Source organism: Erpetoichthys calabaricus, chromosome 10 (genome assembly GCF_900747795.2).
Source record: "Erpetoichthys calabaricus chromosome 10, fErpCal1.3, whole genome shotgun sequence".
NCBI classification, from domain to species: Eukaryota; Metazoa; Chordata; class Cladistia; order Polypteriformes; family Polypteridae; genus Erpetoichthys; species Erpetoichthys calabaricus.
Window position 1 is genome coordinate 117,643,648 of NC_041403.2, and position 24,924 is coordinate 117,668,571.

General features: G+C 38.5%; 1 protein-coding gene across 1 annotated transcript in view; it reads right to left on the reverse strand.

The window, feature by feature from the left end:
* taf4a (TAF4A RNA polymerase II, TATA box binding protein (TBP)-associated factor) overlaps positions 1–24,924 on the reverse strand; it is a 106,469-nt gene that overhangs the window by 35,236 nt on the left and 46,309 nt on the right. Inside the window, exons 9-11 of the mRNA XM_028811791.2 lie at positions 11,664–11,808; positions 8,875–8,989; positions 5,070–5,239 (exon numbers count right to left, since the gene is read on the reverse strand). Coding sequence (XP_028667624.2) covers positions 5,070–5,239; positions 8,875–8,989; positions 11,664–11,808 — 430 coding nt within the window. The remainder of the gene's footprint in view (positions 1–5,069; positions 5,240–8,874; positions 8,990–11,663; positions 11,809–24,924) is intronic.

Consider the following 24,924-nt stretch of genomic DNA (forward strand, 5'->3'; position numbering starts at 1 on the left):
AGGGGAAAATATAAGAATTTCAGCGAATACCTAGTGGAGGCAAAGGAAAAACATACTATTTGTTGGTTTAAACAGTGGTATAATCAACAAAAGGAAGTTGATCGAGTGACAGAGTGTCGGAGAAACTCGAAGGCTCAAGTTCACAAAGTCGCACAGTGCCCGAAATAAAAAAGAAATCACATATCAAAGTCGCCGTGAAAAGGCAAGGCAAGAGTGTCATATGAAAGCTTATTAGGGTACAGACAAAAAAATAGGCACACAGTGGGGAAAAAAAGCACGAAATGTCAACTTTAATCTCGAAATTTCCACTTTAATCACGTAGTGTATTTTGCCATTAAAGTAGAACATCATAAACTTCATCTTAAAATCGTTTATTTTACTAGTTTCTCAAGTAGCACGTTAAATGCTTTGTTCTGTGTTTGATCTTCTATGTGCTCTATGTGTGTGAATCACTACGTGCTTCCTTTCTTTCTCTTTCTCCGACAGGACACAGAATCCATTACATTCGTGATATTACAGCTCTCTGAATAATTAAAATACTGAGATGTATACGTGATATCATTTTCATGATGATAGGAATGAAAGCATGTTATTAAACATGGGAACACAGTGGCGCAGTGGTTGTTCATATCTCACGCAAGAGGCTTGCTGCGCCATGTGTCGACCTTTGATGAAATAATTTATTACAGAAGTACTGTCTCTTTCAAACGTACTAACCTCCAATTCCTGTCCTTACTTTTCTTTCTTCAAAAACCCAATCGCCACACAATCAGCTCTGTAATAGACGTTAAGCCATTTGTAAGCTTAGAACGCCGATTCTTCAAAACTTTTAAGGAACATTGAAATATCTTCGTAGTACATGTTTAATTATACTATTCGTCTATCCTTCCAGTGTCACGTCAGCACCAGCAAGAATACAGCGCAAGGCAGGAGCTATCCGTGAACTAGCTATATGCTGCGGCACCGTGTCCTCACATGTTTAATTATTAACAATACAGATTATTTAAATGAAGTTAAAGTTTCATCTGTATACTATAAGCAACATATTTTGCTGCATTTCATCTTAAAAATGATATTGTCATCATACGCGCTTTATAAAGTAGCGCAGGTTGTGCAATATTATAACTGTAGTGTAAGTTTACAGTGAGGTGATTGTACTTATAAGTACAAACAGTTCTACAAGGAGCACTTGATGGACTGATTGGGTGTGTTTATAGTTCTTGGGATGAAACTGTTTCTGAAATGCGAGGTCCGTACAGGAAAGGCTTTGACGCTTTTTGCCGTGGTTGAGGTAGTGTGTACTTGAAACTGTATACCGATAATTCTCTTTCCGATCAGCTGCTGCTGTGATTCACACTCAGATACAGTGATATAAATACTCTGAGTGGTGCAGTGAGAGTAATATGGAAAAAGATGATCTGCTGTGGCAACCCTTAACGGGAGCAGCAAAAAGAAGAACAAGATGCAGTGAGCGATAACAACGCTAAAGCAGTTATGGTATTTGGAATACTATGGCTATTCCCTGGACCATTATATTGCTACAGGTAAATTACAATCAGATGCATTACACTAATAAACAATATGCAGTTAATTTCAGTGTATTTATAAAGCTACGTCAGGAATGTGGAGCTAAGAAAGAAAGGATGAGCACACAGGATCAGTAGCACTGCTTTGACGCTGGGTGCCGCCAGTCTGCAAAACCGAGCGGAGAAATTGCGTACGCCAAGGTATGAGTTACCGTGGAAATGTGAGTGGCTTTACGCCAAGTTTAGGTTTTATACATCGCGATTTGAGCATGGAAACGTTCGTACGCAACATTTCTGTGCATACGCACCGTTTATACATGAGGCCCCAGGCCTGGTGGGCCGCAGTGGCTACAGGTTTTCATTCTAACCCTTTTGCTCATCAGTGACCAGTTTTCACTGCTAATTCACTTTTTTTCCTTCATTTTAATAGCCCTGTTTTTAAGGACTCAGTCCTCTGAATTAATTCGTTTCCTCTTTAAATGAGAGCCAAACAGAAATGAGATGTGAAACGAGCCAACAGATAACCAGCTTAATCTGGGGCTTCAAACTCCAACCAGTTTCTTAATGAGAAGCCAATGCTTGCTATTAATTAAACCCGTTATTTAATTATTCATTCTGCCACAGCAGACATTTCCAAAACTGATGATTTTATGTTTTTTTCTAGGAACTCCATCAAGATGTTTTGATAACCTGAGAGATCAGCCTTACTGAGACCTCCACCTTTCTCTATTTTCAGATTTTGTGTGATGGGCACAGGTGAGCTGGTCATGTGGCTGCTTGTTTCGTATCTCATTATTGTTTGGCCGCTAATTAAGGAAAAAGAAACAACTAAGGGGCCTGAGTCAAGCTAATTAAAAGTAAGTAATTAGCAGCAAAAACTGGTCACTAATTAAGAAGATGGTTAGAATGAAAACCTGCAGCCACTGCAGCCCTCCAGGCCTGGAGTTCGACACCCCTGGCATAGAAGATGGTATGTGAGACGTTTACAATGGGGAAGATGTAAAAGCACCATGAATGCATTTGTATGTCGGCATTTTGCTTCACCACATCGAACCATTCATCAAACAACGAAGCATGCACATCGATCCTATACGATAAACATAGTGTCTGCCACGTGCAGATAGTATACAGAGACTCTGATGTCACGTTCCGACTTTATCACACTGCGCCCCCTGACTTTTTCCTGGTATTGCAATTTGCGCATGCGTCACATTAATTTCTGAGGATGTGCTCAAAGGACACGTCAAATGAACGCTAGGAACGTGTGACATCCATGATGCGTGCACGTACGCATTCTGACTGTGAAGTATAAACTGGCCCTAAATCATTGTGGAAATTATATTTCCTTTAAATGATTTTGGACTCTGTCCAGTATAAGTCACTTAACCTGGCCTAGAGGATAGGGAGAAAAAAAATATGTTCAAGGGACAGTGGTTGCGGAGGAATGTGCTGTGCATTCAGCAGACAACGAGGGGCTAATTGGCTCAGTGACTGGCTGGCTGCCTTCTAGGAGTTTAAGTTACTCCTTTTAGCCAGTGAAGGCCCTCGATTTTTGGGAGCTTTGATTTTGTTCTATGCTGAATCAGAGACATATTTTTATAACTGATTTTAAGGCAGATTTTGACCTGGACTGAGTTTGTTTTCTTTAAAGCTGCATTTTTGTTTATATTGGCTTTTCTCACTTTTGGACTTAGTGCTGTTTAACTGTTTCTATTATTTTGTGGATTATTATTCCTTTATTTAACCTTTTTGGGACTGTATATATTTCTGTGCCATAACTATTTTTTAAAAACTGTTGTATTAAAACATTTTGAGCCGTTTAACATCCAATTGCCTTATTTTTTACTCAGCCTTCGTTATCCCAGTCTTGGTTGGTCCTCATCTACAAGCAGGACACCTAAAAACACAGGTGGCTTGTGACAATAACAATAAAACTAAAAATATTACACACAATACAAATGCACATGGATTATCCAGATTGTTTAACCTATATTTGAAAATATATATATCTTGTGGCACGCGGCTGGGGGTGGTACCCAGCCGGGACGCCCAAGAGGACTGGAGGAGGGCTCACACCTCTTCCAGACCACGAGGGGGCGACCGCCCTGGTTGCTGTGGGGGCCACGGGTATAGAGCTTTGAAGCTCAACCCTGTAGGGGCCCATGGTCACCGCCAGGAGGCGCCCCAGTGCCTGGAGAGCCCTGGACCGCAGCACTTCCGCCACACCAGGAAGTGCTGGAGGGAAGAGGAGCAGGGACACCCGGAGTGCTTCCGGGGATGCAGCCGGCACTTCCGCCACACTGGGGCGTGTTGGTGGAAGATTGCCGGAGCACACCTGGAGCACATCCGGGGGACAATAAAAGGGGCCGCCTCCCTTCATACAGGGCTAGAGTCGGGTGGAAGAGGACAAGGTCTGGAGGAGAGAGAAGGAGGCAGCCTGAAGAAGAGGCATAGTGTGGTGTTGGCCTGGACTTTGGGGGAGTCTGTGAGTTGTGTGGCACTTATTATTGTAAATATAGCTGTAAATAAACGTGTGGTGGTGAATTTACCATGTCTACCTGTCTGTGTCCGAGGCTCGTTCCACAACCTGTTTGCACATATGAGTGTTAAAACCTTAATCATTGTCTAATTTGACAGCCATTGTACAAATTTTCAATGGCATCAAAAGAAGTCTGATTTTACATATGTAATCATTCAATGGCTTAAAAAATGCAACATAATCGCTTTATCACATACTTGGTAAATTTACACTGCACAAATAAATAATCATGATGACTCTCCTGATTTTCTCAAAATTATCTTGTGTATATATAACTTCTATAATAGTTGAATCTCCTGCCACTCCTCAATTCTTCAGTTTGACCATAGTTCCTTTAGTATTTTGCTGACTTAGTGACTTAGTCAACTTCAGCAATGAGAAAAATACTATGAAAGTACAAACTGTATAAAGAAAAGAGGAAAAATAGACAAAAAAAACTTGATACAATAAACCTGTCTTGGCTACCACAAAGCACACATGTTGCCATTATTAGAAAACCCCAAACTAACATTTTGGCTGACCCAGATATCAAACAGTCTTCTCCTCACCACCCATAGAGTATGCCCTGTTGCTTCAGCTGAGCTACTAACCATGTCCTTCCCTGTTCTAAGTTCACTGAGTTGTTACACCTTGATAGGATAAGAACTCAAAACCAAAATAATAAAACAATGTCACTTTAACATATGAGAGAAACTTTCACAGCTCTCTGATGACCACTTTCATAATAATCTGCATACATTAAAGATGAAATATGTTAAACAAAGCAGTTTTGTTTGTACTGAATAATATGATAAAATCAACACATTATAGACATAACATTTTGACTAGCATTATTTACCCATACTGAACCAAAATGTGCAAATTAATGAGTAAAGAACAAAATATAAAGTATTAGTTTTGCATACAGTATATAATGCATATTTTCAGACCTGATAATTAAAACCTGAAAATGACAATTAATTAATTTCAAAGAACACAGACAATTGAATACATTTAAAAAATACCTATTTCTGCTATTCTTCTGTGTAATGAAGGTGTGAAGAAAAATGCTTCATCTTTACAAGATCTCATTAGTGTCCCCACCAGGTCAGAATTTGTTGCCAAGATCCGTGCACTCTCCTCAGACAAGTTAACCCCAGCCATGGAGGCAACATCATTGATGTCATCATCATCCCTGAATGCACACATAAAAAAGGTATTCAGTCAATTATCTCAAAAAAACTGAAAACACAAAACATGGATAAAAGAGAATGAATTGTCAGTTTGGTCTGTGCTTGTGTAAAGAGTGCCAGTGTTAAATAAACTAGGCATCTGCCTCATTTAGTTTTCATTTTTGTCAAAGTATCATACAGTGGCATGCAAGAGTTTTGGCACTCTTGCTTAAAATGTCTTACTGTGAACAGTTAAGTGATCAGACGATGAACTGATCACCAAAAGGCATAAAGTTAAAGATGACACATTTCTTTTCAGCATTTTATGCAATATTTAGTGTATTGTTTTTGTTCTGTACAGTTGTACAATGAAAAAAGAAAAGGAGCACAATGCAAGTTTGGGCAACCCAAGGTATCTGAGGTCCCCGATAACTTTTCCCAAGCTCTCACACCCCTTAATTAGCTCGTTAGGGCTCTGGTTTATTCACAGTCATTATTAGGAAACCCCAGGTGATGCAAATTGCACAGCTCTATAAATTTTCAAACTCCTCACACCTTGTCCCAACAATCAGCAGCCATGGGGTCCTTTAAACAGCTGCCTAGCACTCTCAAAAATAAAATAATCAATGTTCACAAAGCAGGAGACGGCTACAAGAAGATAGCTAAGTGTTTTCAGGTATCTATTTCCTCAGTTTGTAATGTTATTAAGAAATGTCAGTTAACAGGAATGGTTGAGGTCAAGTTGAGGTCTGGAAGATTAAGAAAGCTTTCTGGAAGACTGGTTTTTGAATTGCTAAAAACTAAAAACCGCCATTTGACTACAAAAGACCTTCAGGAACATTTAGCAAACTCTGGATTGGTGGGGCACTGTTCTACTGTGTAGCAACACCTGAACACATACGATCATCATGTTACAGCCAGCAGAAGAAAACCTTTCCTGCATCCTACCCACAAAATTCAGAGCCTGAAGTTTGCAAATTAACATCTAAACAAGCAATCTGGAAGCAAGTCCTGTGGACTTATGAAGTCAAAATAGAACTTTTTGGTCACAATGAGCAAAGGTATGTTTGGAGAAAAAAAGGGTGTTGACTTCCTTGAAAAGAACACCCTTCCATCTATTAACCATGGGGTTGGATTGACCATGCTTTGCGCTTGTGTTACAGTGGCACAGGGAACTTGTCATTGGTAGAGGTAGAATGGATTCAAAGAAATACCAGCAAATTCTAGAAGCAAATATCACACCATAAAAAGTTAAAGTTAAAAATAGAAAAGGTCTTACAACAAGATAATGATCTGAAACACACCTCAAAGTCTACAATGGAATACCTCAAGAGGCGCAAGCTGATGGTTTTACTATGGCCTTCATAGTCCCCCGACCTAAACAACATTGAAAATCAGTGGATAGATCTCAAAAGAGCACTGCATGCAAGGCGGCTCAAGAATCTTGAAGAATAGTCATACCTAAGGTTGAACAGGCGAAAATACCACAAGTGAGATTTGAAAGACTCTTAGCTGTCTACAAAAAGCTTTTACAAGCTGTGATAGTTGCCAAAGTGGGTGTTACTAAGTACTGATCATGTTGGGTGCCCAAACTTTTGCTTCATGCCCTTTTCATTTTTTTGGTATTTTATACTTGTGAATGAAGTAAATAAAGATGTAATCTTGCTTAAAATATTAAAGAAATGTGTCATTTTTAACTTTATGCCTTTTGGTGATCAGTTCATTTTCTGCTCACTTAACTATTCACAGTAACAGACATTTTAAGCATTAAGCATATAAATGATTATCTGAACTGGGTCTGTAACTTTATCAATGATAAAATGCATTCAGGAAATAGATGGATGAATGGAAGGATTAAAGGTAACATAGCCCCAAGTGAGATTTACTTAAACTATAAGAAACTGTTTTGCATGTTCGTAAAACCTGCCCTTTTTGTACCAATCCATGCATTATGATGCATATCAATGTTGAAATATTTCTGAGGAGAAAGGGTGCCTCAGACTTTGCTAAAAGAAGCAAGACTGTACTAAAATCATATCTACATGGTTCTGTTTACGATTGGTCATACTGTTGCTGTCAAATGTGAAAAGTGAGCTTATGTTAATAATGACTCTATTAGAAAAAATGGGTTTACTGTGACAATCAGAAAGAAACAGTCTGGTTTTACATGAATGTACAATTTGTTAACGTAGATATCAGCATTTTAATATTCCAGAGCCACCTTCTTGAGTGGCAGTACTTCTTTTTCTGCATCAGAAGTGTGGGATGTTAGAGGGAATGAGAAAATGTGAATGTGTACATGAGATAAATTGCTAAAGCTGCTGTTCGAAAGAAAACATAGAAGGATATGCATAGTTTTTTTATACAATTCTTGACAAACTGTTTTAGCTCAACCTAAGGATTTAGATAACATCAGCTTTGAATGTTAGGTGCTTTACCCATGTAATAGCCAACTGCTAAAAGAGTAGTCAAGAGATACTTGGAATCAGAGACAATAAATATACTGAAATAATGCACAGAGGTGCAGATATCAATCATGTGCCAGAAACGTACATCAAAAAATTTACGAAAAGAGCAACATAACGAAGCACACCACTGAAATTATTATAGTTTTCAAGCTTAGCTGTGAGAATATCGCAGTCAGATTCCAGAGGTTTTTGCATTGAACATAGCAAGAGGGACATAACAGCATTTCATCCAATGTTACCGAATATCATGTCATGGCTTGAAGTTCTTCTATGTGCTACTTTTAACTTGCAACTTGCTGTAAGTATTCATAAAACATTGTGCAAATTAACAATTCCTACCATTTTTGTCAGATATACCCCTAATTGCCTGTGCCTATTAGCACTTTTTTACAAACTGTTTCTTAAGTACAAACAAGTTGAAGGGGCTGGCACTTGTTGCTGCACCTATGCTTTCTAGCTCCAGACCACTCCATTGTGTACTTATAACAAATACTACTTCATATGTATATTTACTTTAAGCTTCATTTGATACATATATGTCCATACTAGATTCTCTCCCAAGCTCTTCAGTAGGGATTCTTGACTGTAGAGTAACTTTTAATCCACTTAATATAGTGTCATCTGTAAATTACGTTTCTATCTTAATTATTAAAGAAATGAAAAAATTACACCAGCACTGATTGCTATAGGATCGAACTTTTGACCTCAACAAATTCTGAAGGTTTCTCATGCAATGACACATTCTTTTCTGTGTTTAAACCAAATGCACCATAAAGTAATGTGCCACTGTATGAAGTTAGAATCACTTATTATATGCAGTACTGTATATTTGATACCTTAAAAACAAGTAGAGGGCAGTTTAAATTTTAGAGAAAATAATTAATTTGTGTGAAGGGAAAGTAAAAACACCTAATATGAATTGCATTTATAGATATAATGTTCATTAGTCATTTCCAGTTTAATCAATTTTTACTGTTTACACAATATTTGCTGAAATTAAAAATGATACATTTACCAAGAATACAAGTCAGAAAAGCTTGATTCTTTAAGTCCTCGGAAATATACATAACAAAATTTGCTGGTAGCATTTATATTTCTTAACTGCCTAAAATTAAGTTAGTGATACAGCCTATTATAAGAAAAGTGCTGACCAACACCTCTTGCCTCCTAAATTTAAGACAAAATCTCACCGGAATGATCCTCCTCCAGTGTCTTTCAGTTTGTTCTTCTGAGCAGCTGCAGCCTGGACTGAGCTTACAGGAGAAGCTTTGCCACCTGGTAATACTGTTTGTTTTAATACAGGGACTGCAATGGCAAGGAGAGAATGGGAACAGCTTAGAAAGGAAAAAGGATATTGTGGAAATATTCGAAAATGCCACTATCATCAACTGCCAGTACTAGCTACACTTTCAGACCATAATAATTAGGATTTATGATTTCACTTTAGATGACTGGTAATAACCTAAGCACATAATAATCAATAGGCAAAAATCTTAATTTAAGTAAATTAATTTACAATAAAATAAGCAATGTTTATGTCTCTAGGAATTACAAAATATACATATGTATTAGGTATGGCTATTATCAATAAATCTTTTGGGTATCTAAATATGCTATATGAAGATTAATCAAATACTTTCTTCTATTGAGGCTCTACAGCAGAAGCCTCACTGAGATTTATTCTCACACACTCCCACTCACAGGGCTCACTTTCATGAGACAGTTTTTACAACAGCAATAGAAGTAGTGTACTATCTCTGACCCAGAAATGCTGCAGCTGTGTATGAAAAATTATAAGAGTATATGTTGGAATGTGTAACTGTCCATGTAACATGAAAATAAAGATCGTGACTGTAAAGTACAGGAAAATGCATTGAACATTCTTATATTTTATCACTGTACTGCAAGAATGGCTTGTCATTTGTGTATTTAGATAGATAGATAGATAGATAGATAGATAGATAGATAGATAGATAGATAGATAGATAGATAGATTTTTAATTTCACATAAAAATCAAACAAGTATAAAATGAGTAGAATACAATCACCTCTGAAGAATTACATGTGATCATGCTTATTTCCCTTTTGAAATCTCCCCTTACTGAAAACAGTATGTAATGTAGCATAGCAATAGCTCTTAGTCTCATTTTTGATCAATGTCATCTGCTTTGTAGATAGGCAAAAAGATATCTCTACAGACCTATTGTTGAAAGGTACACTTTCTGGAAACTCCAGTACTTAACAGAAAAACTTAGCTTTAGTTTTATTTCTGTGCTATTCCACTCATACAAGCAATCTTAAATAATGTCTTTAACAGTCTTCACCAGGACTATTCAATTGCAAATCAAGTTGGGCCAGATTTTCAAACAAGAAATTTAGCTGGGCCAGACATTTTCAGTGGTCAGTAAGCAGCATGTAATGACAAATTTTAAACCATCACAAATAAATGTATTGAAAAACAAGTAATATTTATTCATTGTTTCTCTTTTAAATTTGGCAACATCTGACAGAGGCACACCAAAAAGTGCATAAAAAAACAATATAAAAACTACAACAGAGCAGAATCTGAGTTAGTAGCAATATTGTTTCTACGTTTGAAATAAAAAAATAAACATTTTAGTCATATCTGATCTCGGCACATCTCAGAGTGCATAAAAACAATATACTGCACAGTATTAGCAATACCATTTGTTTCCCTTTTGAAATAAAATAAATATTTTAATAATAATAATAATGGGCGCTCCGGTTTCCTCCCACACAGTCCAAATACATGCGGTTAGGTGGCCGCTTTTCTCACTACTCAAAGCACTTTGTGCTCCATGCAGGGAGGTCCCAGGACGCGAATTCAAAATCTCTTAATGCGAGGCAGCAGTGATACTATTGTGCCACTGCATGACCTAGTCAAATCACATAGTGCACTTAAGAGAATAAAAAAGAATTATCAACGCTACCAGTGCACAAACCCAAAACAAGTGATAACAGTAACTAACACACATTAACACAACATCTACTGCACAATGAGAGAACATGTAATTAGGCATGGCTTTATTACACATCCCACATTATTCTGTTACTGAGATGCGTCACGCTACTGCATGGGCTATGGGGGGTGGTGTCTTGGGGGAATGTACTTTGTGTGGGCTCAGGGCACCTCCCTAGGGACAACTGAGTGATAGGATCAGGGTGAGAGAGGAGCGAATGGTAAAAGAGCAGTAAGAGCTCTTTTTTTCTTTTTTGTTTTTTGCTTTGGTAGTGTCCTCATGACCCCGACAAGGAGTGGTATGGCACAGTTTATAGCATGTCACACAAAATAAAAAGGTAGTCAGCATTCTGAAGATTTCCGGAGCAGCAGCTCCTGTGTGTCTTATTCGACTGGTCATCACAGTATCATAGACTACTACCACCACTTCTAGATACACAACAACATGCTGAATAGTGGATTGAATTTTGCTAGGCTACACAGACTGTTGCATTCGTGGTCTGTACTACTTTAGGAATTTATGTAGGAATTTCTGAAGGCTTGCGAAATGTGTTTTTCTCATTATTTCTCTGCATTTCTGACCACAGGCTGGGCCACTCGGAGGTTGCTTCTGGGCCCACGGGCAGCCATTTGAATAGACTGGGTCTACACCATTTTAAGACTCTATCTACCAGTGGACTGATTCCCTCTATGATAAGAATTAAAATTATTCATCAAAATACATGTATCTGGTACTACAAAAAGGCATTCACGCTTAGTGTTTATGTAACATACTGTGCCTTTTATTTCAAACTGGTGTTGCTCTTAAATTTTTGAGAAAAAGTGATTTAGTAAATCTTAGTCTATCAAATGAGGACTAATTTCTGGATTTGTGGTTCCTTCGTCTTTCTTATATATACTCTAAAATAAATATGCTTCTAGTTATTCTTAGGTTAACTATACACATTCCTAGTAGACATGTTCAAATACTAGTGGACCATTGGTTTATCTTGTACTTACCTGTTGAAAGCTGTTTTAGATGAACTTGAGGAGTGCTCAAAACAATCCGATTCTGGGGTGGCCTAAGAGTTACCATTGGTGTTTGTGCCAAAGTGACTTGGGGTGGTCTCAAAAGTGCCCCTTGCTGTTGTGATTGGTGCATAACCTGCAAAATAGCCCAACCTTAAGATTAAGCCATGTCACTGACAGATGAACCACAACACTGAAGCAAAGACAGAAAAAAAATAGCTAAAACAGAGCTTAAATGCCTAATAATGAACATAGGTATATGAATATGAATAAAATGTGTGATGATTGACATGACTGAAAAATTAAAATAATTTATAAGACCAGAACTATTATCACTTTGTAAATAATACTAGACATTATTGAAAAATTAATATTAAGAGTATATCTAGCAAAACAAATAGCAATGTGTTGCATAATCCTGGGATATCAGATGATAATGGTAACTAAGATGGCACACATTACAAAACCATACTAAAAAACAGAAAACATAAATTTTTGTAAATACTGTAGGAGAACTAGACATCACTTTCATGGCATTCAAAACATCAGTTGCTCTAAATGGCAGATTGGAACAACTGCAGATAACAGGTGGGTTATCTTACTTATTTAATACCACAGGGAAGAAATGTTAGCCGGGTGATGCTTTCCATCACAATGCCTTTTTATTGTCTCAGTATCTTTTTAATTTTGTGTACACACAACATGCCACAGAAAGTGCATAAATGCTGAGTGTTGATCGGCAACATTAACTTAGTATTGACATGCAGAGTACTTTGGCTGTTTCAAAAATCTAAGGCCTTTATAAAAAATACAATGTAGTGTAATCAGTCCATTTCAGATTTATTGTTATGTTCACAAATTACAATTAAACTTGCTTCAACAACATGTACCTTCAGACAAACTGGATATTACCCATTTTGCTATGCCTGGAATACAAGTCCTTGGCTTATATATATATATATATATATATATATATATATATATATATATATACACACATACATACAGTGATATGAAAAAGTTTGGGAACCCCTCTCACCTGCATAATAATTAGAGTATAACTCTACTTTCAACAAAAAAGATAACAGTGGTATGTCTTTCATTTCCTAGGAACATCTGAGTACTGGGGTGTTTTCTGAACAAAGATTTTTAGTGAAGCAGTATTTAGTTGTATGAAATTAAATCAAATGTGAAAAACTGGCTGTGCAAAAATTTGGGTCCCCTTGTAATTTTGCTGATTTGAATGCATGTAACTGCTCAATACTGATTACTGGCAACACCAAATTGGTTGGATTAGCTCGTTAAGCCTTGAACTTCATAGACAGGTGTGTCCAATCATGAGAAAAGGTATTTAAGGTGTTCAATTGCAAGTTGTGCTTCCTTTTGACTCTCCTCTGAAGAGTGACAGCATGGGATCCTCAAAGTAACTCTCAAAAGATCTGAAAACAAAGATTGTTCAGTATCATGGTTTAGGGGAAGGCTACAAAAAGCTACCTCAGAGGTTTAAACTGTCAGTTTCAACTGTAAGGAATGGAATCAGGAAATGGAAGGCCACAGGCACAGTTGCTGTTAAACCCAGGTCTGGTAGGCCAAGAAAAATACAGGAGCGGCATATGTGCAGGATTGTGAGAATGGTTACAGACAACCCACAGATCACCTCCAAAGACCTGCAAGAACATCTTGCTGCAGATGGTGTATCTGTACATTATTCTACAATTCAGAGCAATTTGCACAAATAACATCTGTATGGCAGGGTGATGAGAAAGAAGCCCTTTCTGCACTCACACAACAAACAGAGTCGCTTGTTGTATGCAAATGCTCATTTAGACAAGCCAGATTCATTTTGGAACAAAGTGCTTTGGACTGATGAGACAAAAATTGAGTTATTTGGTCATAACAAAAAGCGCTTTGCATGGCTGAAGAAGAACACCGCATTCCAAGATAAACACCTGCTACCTACTGTCAAATTTGGTGGAGGTTCCATCATGCTGTGGGGCTGTATGGCTAGTTCAGGGAGTGGGGCCCTTGTTAAAGTCGAGGGTCGGTTGAATTCAACCCAATATCACAAATTCTTCAGGCTAATGTTCATGCATCAGTCACAAAGTTGAAGTTACGCAGGGGTCGGATATTCCAACAAGACAATGACCCAAAACACAGTTTGAAATCTACAAAGGCATTCATGCAGGGGGAAAAGTACAATGTTCTGAAATGGCCATCACAGTCCCCTGACATGAATATCATTGAAAATCTATAGGAAGATTTGAAGCAGGCTGTCCATGCTCGGCAGCCATCAAATTTAACTGAACTGAAGAGATTTTGTATGGAAGATTTTTTGTATGGTCAAAAATACCTCCATCCAGAATCCAGACACTCATCAAAGGCTATAGAAGGCGCCTAGAGGCTGTTATATTTGCAAAAGGAGGCTCAACTAAGTATTTATGTAATATCTCCGTTGGGGTGTCTAATTTTGTTATGATGCATATTTTCTGTTAATCCAATAAATTTAATGTCACTGCTGAAATACTACTGTTTCCATAAGGCATGTCATATATTAAAAGGAAGTTGCTACTTTGAAAGCTCAGCCAATGATAAACAAAAATCCAAAGAATTAAGAGGGGTTCCCAAAGTTTTTCATATGACTGTATATATTGTGACCAATAGGGAGCACCACAGAGCCCCAGACTCCAGACAGAAATGCACCAGTCCCAGGTTTAAAATACCTTTTTATTAAAGGTTCTATTCTACGGGTTCAAATTCACAATTCGGTTTCCTTTTCTTTTCCTCCACTCCTCCCAGGAACACCTTGTCTACCAACTCCTCGACTGAGGTGAGATGGCTTCATTTATGCTGGAAGCAAGAATACTTCTGGTGCCATCAAAATGATGGAAGCACTTCTGGGTCAGACAGAAGCTCCATAAAACAGGGAAGTCTTCAACTGCCAGCACCCTCTGGCGGCATCTAAGGGCCCTAACAAGGCTGCTCTTTCAAGGTATGAGTCCCATGCAACTTTGCGGGAGTTTAAACTGGGACCATGCCAGAGGAGCCCTGTAACCTGTGGTACTGGGAAAAGAAATGTTCCTGGTATACAGATTTCCCATATTCATTGGTCTGTCTCTTGTTTTTCTTCCCGACTCGGATTAAAACCTGGAACCATCCTAGCCAGGTTGCACCTCCATCCAAACTGTACTTCTCCAATTGCCTTAAGGTCAGGTATGAGACCATTCTTCATCCCAGTTGGGGTGCCATTCCATCTATCATGTCGGTAAAAATGTATACTTGTATATATCTATCTTCTACTGTACTTATATTATGACTAAATTGTATTATTTGGCTTACTGCAGCAAGTGTTTTTGGGTTATTTATTGAAAAATAGTCTATCACCATGTCTGAACTACAACAGAGAAATTGAAAGCATTTAATGTACACTTTTGCTGATTTCTGAACTTTGTTCATAAATTGTATACTCTTTATATATCTGGCATCCTGGCTGGCAGGTTCCACAGAGATCCTTGAATGGGCAGAAGTTAAAATCCTCCCTAGTGATGACCAAACCTATAGATTTCGTTTCGCTGTGAATTTGGCAAAAGTACGTAAATGTTTGCAAACTTCACAGAACTCTGTAGAATGCATTGAAGTCGATGGGGAAGGATGAACTGAATCAGTTTTGAGTGGCTTCTAATGGTGTAATGGTGTTTTAATTGTCCAAGAAGGCTAGGGAATGTCTGCCAGCTCTGTTGGAATGATTGTTGTGGCCAAAAATGTGATCTGACCTATGAGGCAGCAAGGTTAACCACTGTACCACTGTACCTCAAACAACAAAAAAATGCAAACAAAATGAAAACCACAAAACAACAAATGGCCACAAAACAGCAATATGTAAAAAAAATGTATATATAAATATGTATTACTCATCATTATGTTCACTAAGTTCCAATCTTGGACAACACATTAGCCATGCAACAAAACGGAGGCTTGTTTCCATTGTTTGAAGTCTCAGAACCAGGCGCTGCTAGAATGACATTTTTTGTTTCTGATTTCTATGCAGATGCTGTGCACTTTTTGCATGAAGACGGTAGCAACATCCTGCTCACAGTAATAAAACTTTTGTTATTATTATTATTTCACAAGGTCGCATGTGTTTTATTTCTGGGGAGGGGGCGGAGAGGGCTCCTTTAAGGATTGTTTTGAGATTGCAACTGGGCACATGACTAATTTGCCTGCATAAATAGCCATGTGGTTCTGTGGCAGTACTCATAATATTCTCATTATGATCAACTAATGTATCCATCACAACGAAAATAATGAAAGTTTTTTTTATTTTAAACACAGGGTAGAAGGCTAGAGTACTGAAATGGTGGTAACATCACACATGCCAGAAGCAGCTCCACAATGAGCGTACAGCATGCATGCATGACAGTTCAGTGCATGGCTACTGCAGCTCTGTGGCATCACACTGGCCTCACAAAGCATTATGGGGTGTGGGGGAAAAAATGTTTGTCTAAGCTGATCACAGGGTGAATTATCAAGAAAATATTCAGCAAACAAGGTCACCAGTGAATACAGCATATTCGCTGCAAAAATCGTTTTGACAAATTTTGCTGATCAACACTATTCCTCACACACTATAATAATTTGCCATCCCTGTGTATGTGTCTTGTTAAAGTTTTTTTTGTGTATAAATTATTGGTATTGCCAAAGGCAACATGGATAATTAATGAACTGATAAGATTGATATCAATCAATACAACACAAGAAATCTGACAAATGAAAGAAGACCATTCAGTTATCAAGCTTGTTTTTTTTAGTTAATAGCTAAGCTGTCCCAATATCTCATCCAGGTACTTCTTAAAGATTGTCAAATTTTCTCTTTCAGCTACATTTCCACACTCGATTTCCACACCTCTTGTCGTATAAAAGTGCTTTCTGACTTTAGTCCTGAATGTACTTCTTCTTAATTTCTACTGGTATCCTTGAGAATGTGATTTACTATTAAACTGAATCTAGATCTGCTGGATCTACTCTATCAGCGCCATTGAGAATTTTGAAAACCTGTATTAGGACCCAACGCAGACTTCTGGGCTCGAAGCTAAACAGGTTTAATTGTCTGCATCTATCACTAAAACACTGTGTCTGTATGTGATTCAGTATATGTGATACCATTGCCCATAAAAAATGTTTTGTGTACACAAAACATAAAAAAATAAAACAACTTGAATATGCACATTGAATCAAAGCAGATGCGGATTCAAATCCAATGATTTCAGGACAACTGTAACACTTTTTTGTGCAGGACATCATTTGTTATAAGCCATGGCACAATAGAAATGTTGCAGAAACAGAACAGCAGAGACAAATGTGTGATAATACACAGCCTACAGTTAAGGAAATTTGAAAAAATGGCGGTACACCTTTGGAAAATGCCAGAACTCTACCCATGATGGCTGCTGTGAACCAACAGTGAATAGGAAATGTATCCTTACCTCAGGAAAATAGTACCAGGAACCCAAGAAAAATGTATTACTTACAGTTTACAGGCGGAGTGGTGGCTCTGAGGCTAGGGATCTGCACTGGCAATCGGAAGGTTGCCGGTTCGAATCCCGTAAATGCCAAAAGGGACTCTGCTCTGTTGGGCCCTTAAGCAAGGCCCTTAACCTGCAATTGCTAAGCGCTTTGAGTAGTGAGAAAAGCGCTATATAAATGCAAAAAATTATTATTAAATTAAAAATTATAAAATTATTAAAATTATTTTATCTCACAAGAATGCCTCAGAAATGCAGAATGCATGTTTTCTTAATTGAAGCCTTTGCTACTTCTAGGTGCACGTATTTGAGAAGTTTTAAGGCTTTTTGTTTCATGTTTTGATCCTGGCCTATTCACTTCCATTTTAAAATGCAAAACAGGCTAGGTATTTTGTTAAATTTATTTTAAAAATCCTTCCTTTTAGAAACGATTTCATATTGCAAATTAACATATACTATGACTATGAAGAAACAACTTCAACTTCAAAAATTCCTACCATCTCAAATAAATGGTAGTTAAAGAGACAAAGAATTTCAAAGATTTGTTTAATGCTAAAATTGACAATATAAGATGCCAGACACATCAGAAACTAAATACTGCTGTGTTGAACACTTGCTTACAAAAGAGGAAGTCACAACTTTAATTTCTAAAACTAAGTCTGTTACCTGATCCTTAGATCCAGTCCCAACAAAAGTAGTGAAAAGCTTAATGGCTGCTCTGGCATTATCTTAGCATTATCAATAGCTCATTACCAACTGACACCTAATGCACTAAAAGTGTCAGAAATGAAAACCTTACTGAAACAAAAACAGAGCTAGACCAACATATGCTTAACAATTATAGACCTATTTAAAATATATCCGTTCTTTCTAAAATTATTGAAAAAGTAGCTGTCATACACCTTTAGTCTCACTTTATACATCACAATATATTTGACAAATTCTAGTCTGCCCTCTGAATTGGTCACATAAACAGATGTAAACAGTGTTGTAAATCACACCCTCTGATGAAGCAAAGTCAATAGTAATTATATTGTTAGATTTAAGAGCAGCCTTTCACATCATTGACCACTCTGTTCTGCTGCATAAACTGGAAAACTATTTTGGGCTCTCTGACACAGTCCTTGCATAGTTTGTTTCATATTCATCAATTCAATTTTAGTATAGAAATGTGCTAGCAGTACCCTGTTATTATATTTACAAGTTACAAACAGTATTGTTCAAGGCTCAGTTCTAGGTCCATTACTGTTCATTTAAAATGCTTCCTTTAGGAACTATCATATATAAACTTAACATTCATTTTCATTTGTATTCAGATGATCCTCGGCAATACCTTTCTTTTATACCAAATGATGTTTCTCTGATAGTCCTAAATTAATTGTGTCAGGATATTAAAAGAGTGGATGGATGAGTATTAGTTATTTGGGGGAATGATGCAAGACTGAAACAATATGCTGTCACAGCTGGACTAACTATTATGTTTTATTGAATAAACATGCATCTTAATGTGTTACCTTTGACAGTAGTATATCTTTAAAATTACATTACAAATCTATCTAAAACCTGCTATTTCAACTTAAAAATACTGGATAATTAAAAAAGGTTTCTAAATACGGACGATACAGGGAAATTAATTCATACACTTTGATGCCCGGGTTGCCCATAGTTAGCCACAGTAGACTATTTATCCTTGAACCCAGGATATCGATATTCATAAACCAAGGATTGACTGGGCAATGAAGATACAAAACAACTAGAGAAAGGTGCAAAACAGTGTGCTGTGCTTTTTATTTTCAATCAAAGTGTTTAAAATAAAGAGCAGTGCAATATCTTCTAATACATAAATCAATAAATCATTCTCAACACAAATCAGGGCCCAGTGGGAGGTTAAAATGCCATAAATAAATAAATAAATAAATTCAAAAACAAGTTAAAATCTAAGGTTAATAACAGTCAGGATCTGTCCCTTTAAAACCCATCAACAGTTTCCGTGCCTCCTTCTTATCCAACACCCGTACTGCTTACTCTTATAGTCTGCTCAGCAGGCAGAGACACACTTTGCCAAGCACAGTCAACCTTTTTATGTGTCTTGTGTCCCCACTGCCATCCCTCAGTGTTCAGTGGAAACCCTGTGAAACATGCTCTCTTCTCCCACCACAATCTCTTGGTACCTATGCGGCTTCCAGGAGAGGTTGGTCGCTCCTGCTCCTTGTGTGCTCAGCAAGAGCAACCTCACTCCCATCAGCACCATCAGCTCACTTCACCCAAGGTATTGTTCTTGACAGCTTGCCTCCATTTTGTAGCACCAGTTCCACCTGAATCCTGACTCTACTTTTTGCTTTCCTTTTTATTTTAACGTCCTGCTCTCTTATTCTTTCACAAATCCCTCTCCTTCCCTCTTTCAAGCTCCCTTTTTACCTCTGTGGGTGCGGCATTTAATTAAAAACCTGTGGAGTACAGAACAGCTGAGCTAATCACACAATCAGCTCACCTCCACACCAAAAACCCCACGGCTGCCCAAAAGCACACATCCACAAAGCCTGAGACGCACTGTTTTAAATAAAAAGTTGTACACTGCCCCTGACCCCTAACTTGCATCACCACAATCCTTATTTCTAGTAGGATTGACTACTGTGATGTGTTAGTCACAGGATGTTCTTTTTGCAGCTTTCAGTTAATTCAAAATGATACTGCAAGAATCATTACAAGAATTACAGAGTACAACCACATAACCCCTGTTCTTATGTCTTTATACAGTACTTGCTTCCAATTAAGCTTAGGGCTGATATCAAAATCCTCTTTCTACATCTAAAGCCTTAAATAGCCAAGCCCTACTTACCTGTCTAAACTTAATATTAATTACAAACCAGAGTTTAAAATCTAAAGAGGCAGGCTTTATAAAAACTCCAAGGTTTAGTAAAACAATATTGGAAGGTGGAACTTTTAATTACAGGGCCAAAAAGCTGAAGAATGATTTGGCTGCTTATATAAGAAATGCCCCTTCACTGACTACTTTAATCTATTAGAGGTGCTGATTAGCTGCGTATATTGCATCTCAGTTTGTTAGTCATAGGTACAAAAATATAATTAATACAATTATATACAATTACTAACTCTCCTCTATTGTGTTTCTCTATATCTTGCAGTGGCACTTTGTGTCACTTCTCTGCATCCAGGCAGTTTTCCTGCCCATGGAAATACATCTGTAATATTAGTGGAGAATGTGCACATAAATTTCACCACATCTGGTCGCCTAAATTATTTTTCCACTGTTGGCTTATAAAAGTCAGCTACCTTGTTCTCTCATTTAAGGACAGAACTCACAGGAGAGAGTTGTAGTCTCAGCAGATAGCTCAGGCGCCTAGAAGCATGTACTTGAGGTAAAAAAAAACTAAGAAGAATTAAATTATTGACATTTTACTTTGAAAGAAAACAACTTTTTGAAGTCTAAAAAGGAAATTTTATTGGGAGAATGTAATCACCCATTTAAGATGGAAGAAGTAATGAAGAGCGTCCACTAACTTTATAATCTAATTTAAAATAGATACACTAATACTCAAGGCAGCTCTGCATGTGATGTAGTATATGCCAGTGGTTGCTAACATATGGCAAAGGGCAGGCTTCCTATGTTTTGTGTTTTATAGCTGAAAAAACACTATATGCCATATTGAATTTAGTGGGCCCCTTCCATGTGCAGACACACATAAAATGTGCCTATTTTAAAAATGTGCTGTGCTACTCTGTAGTCATATGAACAGGAGCTATAGAATATGACTGATATTTTTTTTGCATTCTGCACTTTCTCTTCACTATGTAGATATAGAAATAATGTAGGGAAATGAACAAGAGTCAACACAGCCTTAATGCGAGGAATGCCACTATACCAGGGGACTGTTAATCACAATTATAAATTAAGCAAGAACACTGCCATTATTTGTCTGCCTTAGAAGCAGTACAGACAGAAACCCAGCCATGGGGGATGAACAAATCAGTGTGTTTCTTCGTGTTGGTCCCAAACCCAGATAAATGGGGAGGGTTACATCAGGAAGGGTATCCTGTGTAAAATTTTGCCAGATCAATATGTGGTCAACGATACAGATTTGCATGCCAGATAGGTTGAGACCCGGGTTAACAATGGCTGCCACCAGTACTGTTAACCAACAGGGTGACTGGGGGAAATTGGGCTACTGCTGATCAAAGAAGAAGAAGAGAGGGAAGGCATGTCAGGAGGCAAGAGGAGAGGAGGAAAGATAGGTGAGTGAAAGTGAGGGTAGGAACTTTGAATGTTGGCAGTATGACTGGTAAAGAGAAACAGTTAGCCAATATGATGAAGAGAAGGAAGGCTGATATATTGTGCATGCAAGAGACCAGATGGAAGGGAAGTAAGGCCAGGGGTATTGGAGGTGGGTTCAAAGTTTCTACCATGGTATGGATGGGAGGATAAATGGGTAATTATCCTGAATTAACATTATTTCAAGAAAGTTTTGGAAGTGAAAAGAGTGTCAGACAGAGTGTTGATTATGAAGCTGGAAACTGAAGGTATGATAATGAATGTTCAAAGTGAATATGCCCAGGACGTTGGGTGTCCGATGGATAAGAAAGTTTCTGGAGTGAGTTGGATAAAGTGATGGAGAGTGTACCCAAAGGAGAGAGATTGGAGCAGATTTCAATGGACACGTTGGTGAAGGGAACAGGGGGAATAAGGAAATGATGGGTAGGTATGTTGTCAAGGAGAGAAATGCAGAAGGTCAGATGACAGTGGATTTTGCAGAAAGGAAGGGCATGGCTGTGGTAAATATGTACAGTGCATCCGGAAAGTTTTCACAGCACATCACTTTTTCCACATTTTGTTATGTTACAGCCTTATTCCAAAATGGATTAAATTCATTTTTTCCTCAGAATTCTACACACAACACCCCATAATGACAACGTGAAAAAAGTTTACTTGAGATTTTTGCAAATTTATTAAAAATAAAAAAATTGAGAAAGCACATGTACATAAGTATTCACAGCCTTTGCCATGAAGCTCAAAATTGAGCTCAGGTGCATCCTGTTTCCCCTGATCATCCTTGAGATGTTTCTGCAGCTTAACTGGAGTCCACCTGTGGTAAATTCAGTTGATTGGACATGATTTGGAAAGGCACACACCTGTCTATATAAGGTCCCACAGTTGACAGTTCATGTCAGAGCACAAACCAAGCATGAAGTCAAAGGAATTGTCTGTAGACCTCCATGACAGGATTGTCTCGAGGCACAAATCTGGGGAAGGTTACAGAAAAATTTCTGCTGCTTTGAAGGTCCCAATGAGCAGAGTGGCCTAAATCATCCGTAAGTGGAAGAAGTTCGAAACCACCAGGACTCTTCCTAGAGCTGGCTGGCCATCTAAACTGAGCGATCGGGGGAGAAGGGCCTTAGTCAGGGAGGTGACCAAGAACCCAATGGACACTCTGTCAGAGCTCCAGGGGTCCTCTGTGGAGAGAGGAGAACCTTCCAGAAGGACAACAATCTCTGCAGCAATCCACCAATCAGGCCTGTATGGTAGAGTGGCCAGATGGAAGCCACTCCTTAGTAAAAGGCACATGGCAGCCCGCCTGGAGTTTGCCAAAAGGCACCTGAAGGACTCTCAGACCATGAGAAAGAAACTTCTCTGGTCTGATGAGACAAAGATTGAACTCTTTGGTGTGAATGCCAGGCGTCACATTTGGAGGAAACCAGGCACCGCTCATCACCAGGCCAATACCGTCCCTACAGTGAAGCATGGTGGTGGCAGCATCATGCTGTGAGGATGTTTTTCAGCAGCAGGGACTGGGAGACTAGTCAGGATAAAGGGAAAGATGACTGCAGCAATGTACAGAGACATCCTGGATGAAAACATGCTCCAGAGCGCTCTTGACCTTAGACTGGGGCGACGGTTCATCTTTCAGCAGGACAACGGCCCTAAGCACACAGCCAAGATATCAAAGGAGTGGCTTCAGGACAACTCTGTGAATGTCCTTGAGTGGCCCAGCCAGAGCCCAGACTTGAATCCAATTGAACATCTCTGGAGTGATCTTAAAATGGCTGTGCACCGACGTTTCCCATCCAACCTGATGGAGCTTGAGAGGTGCTGCAAAGAGAAATGGGTGAAACTGGCCAAGGATAGGTGTGCCAAGCTTGTGGCATCATATTCAAAAAGACTTGAGGCTGTAATTGCTGCCAAAGGTGCATCGACAAAGCATTGAGCAAAGGCTGTGAATACTTATGTACATGTGATTTCTCAGTTTTTTCATTTTTAATAAATTTGCAAAAACCTCAAGTAAACTTTTTTCACGTTGTCATTAGGGGGTGTTGTGTGTAGAATTCTGAGGAAAAAAATGAATTTAATCCATTTTGGAATAAGGCTGTGACATAACAAAATGTGGAAAAAGTGATGCGCTGTGAATACTTTCTGGATGCACTGTATTTTAAGAAGATGGAGAAACACACGGTGACATACAAGAGTGGAGGAAGAAGCACACAGGTAGATTATATCCTCTGCAGGAGAGTCAGTTTGAAGGAGATTGGAGACTGCAAAGTGGTAGCAGGGAAAAACGTAGTTAGGCAGCATAGGATGGTGATCTGTAAGATTACATTGGAGATCAAGAAGAGGAGGAGAGTGAGGGCAGAGCCAAGGATCAAATGGTGCAAGTTGAAAAAGGAAGATTGTAAGGTGAAGTTCAGAGAGCAGGTAAGACAGGCACTGGGTGGCAGTGAAGGGTTACCAGATAGCTTGGCAACTACAGCAGAAGTGGTAAGGGAGACAGCTTGAAGGGTTCTTGGTGTGACATTGAGGCAGAGGAAGGAGGACAAGGAAACCTGGTGGTGGAATGAGGAAGTACAGCAGAATATACAGAGGAAGAGTTTGGCGAAGAAGACGTGGTATAATCAAAAGAGATGAAAAAAGTAGATAGGAGTACAAGGAGATAAGGCATAAGTTGAAAAGAGAGGGGGCAAAGGCTAAAGAAAAGGTGTATAATGAGTTGTATGAGAGGTTGGACACTAAGGAGGGAGAAAAGCACCTCCACTGATTGACTAGGCAGAGGGACCGAGCTGGGAAAGATGAGTAGCAGGTTAGGGTGATAAAGGATAATGATTGAAACATACTCACTTGCGAGAAAAATGTGTTGAATAGATGTAGAGTACTTTGAGAGGTTGAGGAATGAAGAAAATGAGAGAGAGAGAATGTTGGATGATGTGGAGATTGTGAACCAGGAAGTGCAACAGATTAGCAAGGAGGAAGTAAGGAGAGCTATGAAGAGAATGAAGAATGGGAAGGCTGTTGGTCCAGATAACATACCTGTGGAAGTATGGCAGTGTTTAGGAGAGATGGCAATGGAGTTTTTAACCAGATTGTTTAATGCAATCTTGGAAAGTGAGAGGATACCTGAGGATTGCAGAAGAAATGTACTGATACTGATTTTTAAGAATAAGGGTGATGTTCAGACCTTTCATAACTACAAAGGGATAAAATTGATCAGCCACAGCATGACGTTATGGGAAAGAGTAGTGGAAGCTAGGTTAAGAAGGGAGGTGATGATTAGTGAGCAGCAGTATGGTTTCAAACTAGGAAAGAGCACTAGAGATGCAATATTTGTTCTGAGGGTGTTGATGGAGAAGTATGGAGAAGACCAGAAGGAATTGCGTTGTGTTTTTGTGGACTTGGAAAAGGCATATGAGAGGGTGCTTACAGGGGAATTGTGGTATTGTATGAGGAA